General features: G+C 40.7%; 1 protein-coding gene across 2 annotated transcripts in view; it reads right to left on the bottom strand.

Annotated features, from left to right (window-relative positions):
- scaf11 (SR-related CTD-associated factor 11) overlaps positions 1–12,292 on the bottom strand; it is a 67,538-nt gene that overhangs the window by 32,195 nt on the left and 23,051 nt on the right. For both annotated transcript variants that reach the window (XM_062482689.1, XM_062482688.1), the window contains exons 10-11: positions 8,001–8,101; positions 4,759–6,939 (exon numbers count right to left, since the gene is read on the bottom strand). In XM_062482689.1, the coding sequence (XP_062338673.1) occupies positions 4,759–6,939; positions 8,001–8,101 (2,282 nt within the window). The remainder of the gene's footprint in view (positions 1–4,758; positions 6,940–8,000; positions 8,102–12,292) is intronic.

The following is a 12,292-nucleotide window of genomic DNA, read 5'->3' as shown; positions in this document are numbered from 1 at the left end:
GAGTCTTTAGTCTATATATATGTCGCCCTGAATCGATTGCAGTTCGCATCGAAAGGGGAAGAAAAGAAAAAACAGCAACAAAAGAGCAGGCTAGCAATAGGTAGAAACCTTGCCTTCAAAATTATATGCAATCTAAATAGATTATAACAGAGACTCAGATCGAATGGGAATCTAATTCAATGTAGATTTATGTGTAATCTAATAACCAAAATAATACCTCTATTTTTATGTCTCTTCAAAAATGAGCTTACGATTTCTTCTCTTTTTGAGCGTTTATCTCCCTGGTCCGTCAGTCATGATCCCTTCTAAACTCTGAGTCTGTCCCTTGCACGGTGAGCTGCTCTGCCTGAAGTGGTGTTTTTCCATGGAAGTAGCTCATTCAGCCGTTCCTCAACGGCCGTTGCAGTGTTTGTCTTCTCCACAGTCACCTGGTATCCTCGTCTATTCAGGTCCTCGGCCACCTCATCTGCACTCCCGTAGATCTGTAGTCCAGTTTCCGAGTGGACGCGCATCCTCGTGTAGGGTGTCTGGAAACGGATCCCCTTCTCCTTCAATATGGTTTTGATCGGCCCATATGCTTTGCGTTTCTTCACGATGTCAGTTGCATAGTCATTATCAAAGTAAATTCGCTGTCTATCGATCTCAAACTTTGTCTGCCAGGCTTTCTGAAGAACCAACTCTTTGACTTGGAATTGAAGAAAGTTCACTATTATCGATCTAGGAGTTGCTGTCGCAGCTGGCTTAGGGATCAGTGCACGGTGCGCCCGCTGTATCTGAAGGTCAACTCCAGGTGGCAGACCGAGCTGTTTTTCGAGCAGTTCACTTACAAAGTGAGCGACTGATTTACCTTCTTTGCCTTCTGGTATTCCATAGATTCGCAGGTTATTTCGTCTAGAGCGGCTCTCCAGATCAATCATCTTGTCCCGCATCTCCGTGCTTTGTTTCACCACTGTTATCAACGTGTCTTTCAATTCCAGGCAGACTGACTCCAGGTCGGCTATGCGTGTTTGCGCCTCCGTAATGCTAGCATTCTGACTCTGCAACTCATGCAGAACTTCTACTTTGAATTCGGCAAGGTCATCCTTCATAGACTTCGTGACATCGCTTTTAAATTCACTTAGGTCCTTTCTCATGTCCTGTTTGAAATCTTTCAGCTCTTTAGATAGTTGTGACAGACTTTCTAACACATTGTTAATGTTAGCTTCGTTACTCCTACTCGTGGCCATTTCTTCCTCTCCCTCTTTCCCATTTCCTGACTTTTAGGCATCTTTTTGTCGTTCTTTTGACTCTTTTGCATCTTCCCTCCTCTCACATTGGATTTTAGATGTATATGATTCTGATATTTTTTAATAGGAGGTATTTTTCTAAAACCGATTAGAGGAGCTCTCTACTATGCGTCCATCTCGCTCTAGCGCCACCGGAAGTTCCTTGTATTAAATATTTATTTGACATGAAATACATAATTTATAATTTCTTCGCTCTCTCGTCTACAGAAGGTACAAAACAGAGCTGAAAGACTAATCACGGAAACTCGCAAGTACAAATTAGTCGCAAATATCCTAACTTATTTGCATTGGCTACCTGTTTACTGTATGTCTAACAAAGCACTAAACAGGGCTTGAAATTTCTACCATTTTGGTCTACCATATATGCTCCAGAAATTGTGTCTGTGAGACCTAAAATAATATTTGAGATTTGTGCGAGTGCAAATAATCATCATGGTGCGACCGGTTTTTATTTCTTTACAAAACACTCACTATGTGCCTGCTGTGAGCTGATACAGTGACCGGTCCACCATTCTATCCAATGTCTAACCAATTAAACTTCACCTTTACATTCTAAACTTTAATACAGATTTCATATTGGTTAATATTAGCTGTCAGTCACTCTTTGTACCTGTGCTCAGTTGTCACATGACGCATTTGCCGTGAGACTCAAGCATTTCAACCATTTCTCATGCAACACCTTGTATTTCCCCCATCCCGTCTCCCAGAATTTTTGTAGCCAAAACGTTGAAAGGTATGGTAATCTCAAGACAAAATTTTTATAAAACTTGAGAGCCCTGTAAATCTATAACTTTAAAATTGTAGTTGTGGTGCTCATTAACATTCATTGGGTGCTCCAAAATATTTGATGGTGCTCTTAACTTTGGAGCACCAGTGCCACCAAGTAAAACTGTTAATTTCAAGTGCTGACTAAATCATTTGGCCCCTAAATATTTGTCAGACCTACTCCAGTTGTATATTCCATAAAAAATCTGAGATTTTCTGATTTTGATTTACTCTCTATGCCTAGATCCAAACTATGAAAATGTGGTGAACGAGCATTTTTAGGTCTGCTCTGAAGACTTATTTATTCTCTTTGACTTTTAATGTTCCTTAACATTGTATACGGTTTTATCTTTGATTTGGGCAGGGTGATGCTAGGGTATTCATGCCGAAACAAATTCTTCAAACCAATCATAAAAAAATCCCCCCTATATTAAGATTAGCATGGATTTAATGCTATTTTTAGAGATGAGGTTTATTTGAATTTTGTTAAAAACTATTGAAAATTGAAAGGTTGTGGAAGTAGGCCAGACTTTATTAGAATAATCTATATTTGAAATGTTTCAGTACAATTCTGAAAGTTGTTAAGAATAGTGAAGATTTCATGCATTTTTCAGAGATTAGCGATTTCTTATCATTTTGTTTGAAACTTAATTGAAAAGGAAAGGGTGTGGAAGTAGGCCAGACATTAATAGAATAATCTGGTGTCCGTTTGAGGTTTTATATTCATAAAAATATTATAAAAGTCAAATCTTTCAAAATTGTATGGGTAGTTTTCACCCGGTCCCTAACGCGACGCTACTCCGAATGTGAGACAAATGTAGAATACGAAACCAACTTCACCTCGGTCAATTGCCACACTTTTTCGATTTATTTAGTATGAAATGCTCCCACACCTTGGATGACTTAGGTCGTACTGATTTCTCTGCCTCCGCCATGTGTTTCAGAACAACGTTACTCAACAACATCTCTCCGATGGTCTCGCCTCTACCTCCGCTCTGCGCTCAACTCAACTTTTTTTTTATATACTCAAACATCTCCACGACTTATTGAGTGGAGTAATAGTCGCGCGACACAACGAATCGATAATGAAATTCGTTGCCAACTCTTAATAATCGATTTTTATCAATTTTAATCGATTTGTTGTTGCAGCCCTAACTCAAACTCAAAGATATTTATAAATAACAATATGGCACTAGCTAACTCTACAGAGCCATCATTTAGCATTGTAATTATAGTGCTAGCTTTGAGAGTGGCATCTAACGTTGCATATTTAACGTTGTGCTAACTATCTATTTTACTCCTTTACTCCTGAGTAAAATAGACAGCAAAGCATTTTGTAGCTCACCATTCAGTGACCATTTGAATGGAATTATTTTCAGATGGCAGGGCTTCGTCTTCTGAATCAGACAGCTCAAACATAATATTGTAGTGCTGGACTAAGCAGATTTTAATGTGCCATTGCTGTGCGTGACTGTTGCTATGAAAGATTGTTTGACATAAGCAGAGCTGTCGAGATGTCAATGAAAGTGATCAGCCACGCCTACCCAGTCTTGAAAAATGGTCTGAACAGAAATAATTCTGGTTTTAACCTTTAGATTCGTGAGTTCCAAATATTTCCGCCGATGCCCACAGTGCAAGTTATTTTTTTAGAAATAGTAGCTAGCTAGCTTAGATAGCTGCCGGGCTAAGTTACCTAGCATTAAACTCATAGCAATGTTACTACCATGCTAGTGTTACTTGCTATCCTTCTAATTAGTACATTTTGAAACCATACTAAAGCGTTTTTGGAATGTTTGAATCACACACTTGTGATGTTACGCTGTGGGACCCACATTCGAACGATCACATATTTGTGACGCTACTCATTAACGGGTTCAATTAGGTTTTTGAATAATTCTGAATGTTTATTTCCACTCATTCAGATTCTTGATGCTAAATAAGACACTAAACTTTGATATCATATATACATTTTTCTCCATTTAAAACCAAGTTTCTTGTGGCTTTAACAGCAATGAATCAATTAATGATTAACATCCTTAAGCATAGGTATTGCATTTGTTATTTCTTCCGGTATAGTGTTATTGTATGTATCACCTGCGTTAATTGTTTTGTTTTGAGCATTCCCAATGTATGTACAAATGTGTCACCGGTTTGTTTTGTACATGGGATTTACCCCTATGTACAGCACTGTGTACATTGTATCGGTAACCTGTTCATTTCTATAGTGTGTTTTAATACATTATTTAGATGTCTTTTTGTCTGGACTGCTTTACCGCTGCAATTTCCCCTTGGGATTAATAAAGTACATGTACACTTAACACGTGCTATGGGAGACCAAACCTTCTACTAGGCCTAATACCAATCAAGACAAATCTGTCAAATGAAAATGTTTAAATATGTCTCCCTAAACCACAAATTAAAACAGAACTCAACTTCAACATTGGCATTCCTCGAAAGCTTGGTCCACCGTTGCACGTGATACCAAGTGTCTTTAGGTAGGTAGGCAGGTACTTTATTAATCCCAAAGGGAAATTGCAGCATTCTACAGGTCCATATAAAAGTTAAGAAATCAAAATCAAAACAACTTAAATGCAGTTGAATTTGAAGAAGATCAGAAGTTGCCAATTCAAAATATATAGGTATACTCTAAGTCTTAATCATTCAAGCATTAAAAAAGATGTTCTAACTAAAGAAGGCGTCTTCTCACCTGTTGTGGGCTGGTCTTCCTCTCGTCTGATCCAGCCTCCTCCTCCCCCAGCACCTCGCTCCCTCCTGGAGTAATAGCTCTGCACATCTGCTGGAAGTGTTCTCCTTACTGCCCAACTGGAAGCTGATGACCAACCTGATCGGTCAAGAGGCAACTCACCAAGATCGGCTTCTTTCCTACGACTATCTCGGTTCTCATTGAATCGGCTGTATGCGTCACTCCCTGAATTTTTTGCTGTCCCTGAGAAACTGTTTCTTGACTGCCAGCGATTTTCTCCTTGCTCCTCCGGCTCGTTGCACATCCGGTACCATGAGTCAGACAACCCACTGCTTACTTGATCATCCCAGCGATTGTTTTCATCCACTGACAAGGTCTCATGGCTCCTGGCACCAGCATCACCCGTGGTCTTTTCCTGAACCCAATCTAGATTGGTTAAACAGCCCTGATCTGGCGATGGGTCTCCGTTTTTGAAGCGGCGCTTGTCTCCACCACCACTCCTGTGATCTGTCCAACGTTCCCCACCCCAGCGGTCTGTCTTCCAACTTGGCAACTGAGCCCCTGAAGTGGGCTTTTCAGGGGATGTTCCACGTTTGTACAGTCTTGTCCTAGACCTGGATCTTGAGTTAGAACGAGATCTGGTTCTGGAGAGGCTTTTAGATCTACACCGCCTTCTGCTCTTTTCCTCATGATTGCATTCTTTTTTGGATGAGTCCTTCTTATTGTTCCCTCCCCTATCCCAGCTGCGGATATGAGTGGAGTGACTTGAAGGCGGGCTGCCATCTCTTTCCCTTGTGTGTTCTCGGGAGCCAGAACTTGAACCTCGGGATGAGTCTTGTCTGGAGTCTTTCTTTGGAGACCAGGTAGTGGTGGCAGAGTGGAAACGAGATTGGCGCTGTCTACCATTCCTTTTGTCCTGGCTCTCCATTCCACTTGAGCTTTCTTGTTCCTGCTGACTCCCATTACCATCCAGCAAGCTCAGACTGGTGGGTGCCAGGAGCTCTGCATTAATTATACTGCTTTCTATTTGTGGATTAATGGTCAGGTCATTGTTGTGCTCACTGCTAGGTGTATCACAGTCCATTGGTACACCATCAGTGTCATCCTTTGATTGATTGTCCACTTTGGTTGTGGTCTTAGAGATCTCATTTGTCCAGTCTGGCGAACTGTGAATACTTAAATTTTCAAAAGCTTTATTTTCTGAGGTGTCTTGAGCTTTCAGGGGCTTGGTACCAACCAGAGAGTCAGAGAATTGAGACTCATCAGAAGGTCCCTGTTCTCTTATAGTGCTGAGAACCATCTCAGCATTCACCGCTATTGAAATGTCCTTTTTAAAGTTCTTCTCGACTGAATCTGCAACAACCCTTACGGGATAAGCGTTCTCATCTTGTATTTCTTCCAAATGTTTGCCAGACTGTAGAAACTTTGGACTTTCCAATGGCAACACAGAGCTGGAATGAAGTGACAAGTCTTCAATTTGTCCAGAAAAAAAAGTGTTTTTGTGATCTTCAGCCTGATTCCCATCAGATGACACACCATGGCAATCCAGAGATGCTTCAGTTGGTGAAGAAGGAACCCCTTCTCCACTCTCCGTCTCCTTCACTAACAGTTGTTCGTCTGGAGAACTGTCTTTGTCTACCTGGCTCCTAACTTCGCCCTGATCTAGTATGAAATTGCTTAACGACGATTTAGGACATAGTTCTTCATTGACAAGGCTAGAATTCTGATTCCACTGCAATGGAGTAGATTCAGCATCTGAGTTTCCAGATTCCACATTGTTTTCCTCTTTACCTTTCTTATTCTTTTCAATCTCCTTGTCGACTCCATCATCCTCTTCACTTGCTGTAAGCCTGCTAAGGAGTCTAGGAGTGGCTTTCCTTCTCCCATGGCCTGTCTTTTTACCTTCTGACTTTCGGCAAGCTGGCCGTTTGCCCTTTCTAGTTGCTAGGGGGGCTTTGCCAAGTGTGGGTGACATGTTTGCAGACAAGTCTGAGTCCGAGGACTGTGACTGTGAGGATGCAGCATCTTGCAGTGGAGCTTGTTCCTGGGCTTTGCTGGTACGGTTAGAGCGTCTAGAAGTCATAGACTCAGTCTGTTTGAAGGGAGATCTTGAACTTGATGTCCGACCCCCTTTCTTCTCCCCTCCTTTTGGGCATGTGACTGCATAACCTCGTCCCTGAAATACTGTGGAGCAATTATATTAAATTAGTTGCTTTAGTATTTGTAAAAATGTCACATTTACAATTTCTGCAGATAAAATTCTAAGGCTTTTTTTTATCTCTCAAAATGAAGGGCAGCACAAAGTGCAGGTGCTAAGTAAGCCATTTCTACACAAAACACGAACAATATGGAGAGAAAAACATCCTAGGTTTGAATACATTACATTTCACATGACTGGTTGTTGAGTAATTGATGTGGTCCTCACAAACTATAATTGGCTTATTTATGTATTTTATTTGTCATGAATACCATAACAGATACCAAATAAATATTAAGGAGTTGTGCGTGATCTGGATTCCAAAATTAAAAAAAAACAAACAGACTTGAATGATTTGTCATTTAAATCACTGTGTAACAAACTGGTACTAGGTAATCACACAGAAATCAAGTGAAATCTGAATAAATCAGACCCTTGCATGAATTATGCAAGTAATCTCTTGCACTCATTGGAGCTTTCCCAACACATAGCCCTATAATGACTCAATTTTATCATGTCTCTTTGACCTGGATAGTCTTGATTGCTAGCAAGTGTAAAATTAATACATTTTGACATTGTTTGATAATTAATTCAGTGTTATTTGTTTTCATACACAACAGGATACAAGTTGACAAGCTTAATTACAGCCTTTAATTTTTCGATACTAAATCATATTAGCAAAATCTTAAATGATATTTCCAAACATTAGTAAACTACCCATTTTACCTGGTTATTTTACGGTAGCACCATAACTGTACTAAAACAAAACTGAAGCGATGTGCTACCGGTCTGAAACCCACTTTCCTTTATATTTTGCTTGTCCGGTTAACATTCAATATAGATATTTACCCAGGGCTGAGGGTGACTAACCCTTACTTTTATGAATTGGCTTTTAAATTGAACTATTTCACAAATGTCAATACTTCTATACATAGATACCCATCTACTACTGAATTATATTTGCTGCTTGGGGTGTTTAATTTTATTTAAATCCTTTAATTTCAGCTAACTAAGATAATTAGTAATATAGAACACACACAAAACTTACCAAAATGGCCCAAGCCAGAATGTGTTGTAGAAATTGAGAAAGGTGAGAAGCTTCTAAGGGGGAACTGGATGTTCCTCCAACCAACGGCATTCAAACAGTGTCTATGGAAAGAACATTGCATTACAAAAACAACAAACAACAAACCACATCTGTCTGCAGTATAATTCCAGGAATCTGTGTGTTTGTCAGCCTGTCTGTGTCTGTGGCTAGATTATTAGAAAAGGCATTGTATGAAGTTGAAATATGGCAGGTGCTTGTTTGGGACCCAAGGACTGCAGCAGACCATGTGAATTTGCTTGGGTGCACAGTTTGCAACAAATAAATATTAATACAGTGCATCCAGGAAAGTATTCACAGCGCTTCACTTTGGTAGCTATCATTGTCAGTAACAACGCAAAATGCGATATAGCCGTGTGGAGAAGCTGCCCCGGTAAATTGTACTACTACAGTACAGTACTAGACTACTGCTGTGTTCGTCTTGGTAGCGATTGCGTTGGTGAATTCGTTTCAACGTTCCGTTGTACGGTTTCAGCTGAAATTAATTATTTTCATGAACAGATTGACAAAGTTTAGGCTGTGGCAATGAAGTTCAGGTTAGTAGTCAGATAGTTTCACCTATTGAAAGACTTTTGATTTAAGTAAGGGGAGTGCCGAACATGTTCTGTCGCCGTTTGACTTCCTAAACAGCTGTGTAGATGTTTTTGTATGGGAGTCAGGTGGCTGAGCGGTGAGGGAATCGGGCTAGTAATCCGAAGGTTGCCAGTTCAATTCCCGGTCATGCCAACTGACGTTGTGTCCTCGGGCAAGGCACTTCACCCTACTTGCCTCGGGGGGAATGTCCCTGTACTTACTGTAAGTCGCTCTGGATAAGAGCTTCTGCTAAATGACTAAATGTAAATGTAGTGTGTCTCGCGTAGGCTACAGCGTTGCAGTGAGCAACACTGGTTTGAAACCACAGGTAATGATAATTTCACCAACAAATTGTTTACTTGTAATGTAATGTCATAATAAATCCTACAACGAAAACGTATTTGTGAGGAATGTTTATTTTAACGATTGAAAACAGATGCATCATAGACCGCTGTAGTATGTGTTGCCCGGGCAACAGAGGCTAATGTCATGATGCTAATGCTTCAGCGAAATAGTAGACTACCGTTTCCGAAAGTAGATGTGGGCCTACTTCCTTAATAATATCAGCTAATATTGTACATTACATTTCACAATTGTGTTTCACATCACAACGTAAAATGAGTAAATAGTTATCACCCTGGCCTCTTTGCTTGTGGCGTTTCTGCAGCTGCCTTGCAGTAAAGCTATAGTTAGCCTAGCTATCCCCCAAGTTAACAGATGCAAAACGAATGTTCTGCTACAGGTAGTCACGCGTGTTTTCGTGACGTTAGTAACGTCAGTGACTGTGGCTAGCAAATTAGCCACCGTTAGCTTCACTTTTCACCACAAAAACGCAATTTCTACTTAAACCATGCAAGGGAACGTAAATAAAAATACAACCAATGCAATTGAGACCAAGAAGAACCTTTTGACACCGCCGTTGTCTATGTAGTCCAAATATTGACTGATCCTTAGGGGGGCGAAAATACACAATAATAAATAATATATATGTGAGAGAACAAAGGTTGTGCCCTTGCCGAAGGCAAGCACACCCAACTAGAGAGGGTACAATTTCTGGGGAAATTGTAGGGTGTGCTTGCTTGCGTCGGTTGCAGGTGGGTCCGTCCTCTAAGTTTTTCCCTTCTAGTGATATTTTCAAGCATTTAGCCTACTCATATTGCATATTGCATATTTCATTAAGAACACCCTTTGAAACAGCTGCGAACCCCCTTTGAAACAAGCTACTGTAACAACGTTGTCACTGGCAGTGTGGAATTGCGATTCAAACAGTACCGTCTGCTAACTGAAAATATGCCCCCCAAAACGTAAATAAGTTTGACATTAATGTAGGGGGAAATGGCTAATTCAAATAAGTTTGCTAGAGGCAAGCTAGCTGCTGTTGCTCCACATTTCACTGATTGTTTGAAAGCACCGGAAATGAGAATGTTTCTTTTGACATAAAGTTTAGCTGTGGCTTTGAAGACAGTACGACACACTGCCAGTGGGCGAGCCAAGTCTGACTGAGGCTAATGTCAAAACAAGCCGCGGTGTCACTCAAATTCCAAGTTTTACACAAATCACAAAAATATGCTAACCCGCTGGCTATCTTCGCAATCGCCATATCTTTAAAACACTGCCCTCCTTCTGATTTTTGATGTAGAATTGACCCTGGTACGAAATTAAGAAAATACTCAGAGATCGACAACAGCTGATGCAATCGTCAACGGAGGCTGACGCCTGGGACACACTGCCTGCGATCGGCTGCGATCTGCTGCGACGCGCCTGGAAGCGCCTCCTTTTTTCTTTCTGCGCCCATGTTATCAAATGGGTCCGACCACACTGGCTGCGAAGCGCCGCGATTGCCTGCGATCGCCTGCGATCTGCAGCGATCGTTTTGGCAGCTGGTCGAATTTTTTCGCGAGACGCTTGCGAAATCGGCTGCAGGATGATGAAATACACCATATTAGTTGATATATTTGAATAAAAAAAACATGTTAAGATTTTACTCCATTAATTGTAGACTACGGTGAACATTTGTAAAGTTGTAGACTTTATAATTACACAATGTTGGTAACGAATGTCCTTTACATGTGGTTACCCTGATGAAAACGAATGAAAATAAACGGATTGATCCGTTGAGCTAGCATGCCCGTAGTTGTTTTGTTTGTTTGAGAGAAACGAGTTGTCACGCGTTGCACACAACACACAGGCAGACATAGCCTACTGAGAGAGAACCCCCAAGTCGATTTCTAAAATCAGCATCAAATTAATTCTCGAAGTTGAAAGCACAGGGAGTTGTTGTATGTCAGCAACAATTTTACAAGGACAACGTAGATAAGGATCAATGCTGGGATATAGCCAATGCCATGTTTATGTACCGTGTCAGCGTAAAGGAAAGCTCAGAGTAGCTGAAAGGCTTGGTGACCGGCGCGGAGAAATGCGTGTCTGGTGTGAACAGCTTTTGCTCAGTCGTAGCCGATCGTGGCGCTGCGCGTCCAGGCGCTTCGCAGCCAGTGTGTCCCAGGCGTGACGGGGCTCTCACGTAGCAAACCAAAGTTTTTACAGCAACCTACATTAAAATCTCACCACCTGGCTGTCTTCACAATAGTCATATCGTCATAACATTGCCCTCCTGTTTTTTGGTGTAGAATTGACCGAACTATAAAATTACGAAAATACTAAACTACTATGACGCTTGCATGGCTGCCGCCTAGGCAGTCTCACGGGCGACGCGCACTCGCTCAAATTACAAAGACTTTCACGACCTAAATAAAAAATCCAAGATGGCAGTTCCACTCGAAATTGCTTTCTCAACAAAACCCAATGGTTGGTAATTTTGGTGGTTGGCATTTTTCACTCATAATCCAAGCTCCAATTTGCGTGCTAGAACGTCTCTATCACGTTGTATCCATGCGTCGTTGCTAACGTGTGCTGACGTAGTGACGTAGGCTAGCACTGGTACCCTTCGTTGACAGAAGACACTTTTTGCCACAAAAACGTTGTAACCTCCGAAACTGTGCAACAGAGTGTAAATTAAAATACAAGCAACTCAATCGCTACCAAGACGAAACTTTTGACACCTAGGTTGTCTATGTAGTCCAAATATTGACTGAGGCTTAGGGGGGCAAAAATAAATAATAATAAATACATATGTGAGAGAACAAAGGTTGAAATGTGTGTCTGGTGTCTCACCCAATTGTCTCACCCAATAATAAATATAGCTGCAAGCAGCAATGCGAGTTCCTCCGAAAAATGGCAAAATATTATAAAAGTGTACATTGTAGAAGGTCAAGAGTTGGACAACAAGAGAGCAAAACTACTTAATGTTTGGCCAACAACAATAGGCTGAATGGGTATGTGAACTCATGAGAATAAGGTTACAAGTCAGTCTCTCTATCCTCTCTGCTACACACCATCCCATAGGAAAGGAAAAGTCAAGTTAAGTTCTTTTTTATCTGATGTTCTCCTCCTAGACACAAATGAGTTCTACTTAGCACCAATTTCAGATAGAATTTATTTTCTTATGTTTCAGAAATGTATCTCCTAAGAAACAACCTCAGGTTTAGCTACGTATATTTAAGAAAAATGTAAGATCCATTTCTGAAGTAAGTCTCATAATAATTCTCACTATATTTCTTAAGATTTGCTATGAGCAAGTTAAAAATTAGTAAAAAAAATTAACT

This window comes from Osmerus eperlanus, chromosome 17, assembly GCF_963692335.1.
Source record: "Osmerus eperlanus chromosome 17, fOsmEpe2.1, whole genome shotgun sequence".
Lineage (NCBI taxonomy): Eukaryota > Metazoa > Chordata > Actinopteri > Osmeriformes > Osmeridae > Osmerus > Osmerus eperlanus.
The sequence above is the reverse complement of the archived record's forward strand: the minus strand, read 5'-3'. Positions and strand labels throughout refer to the sequence as shown.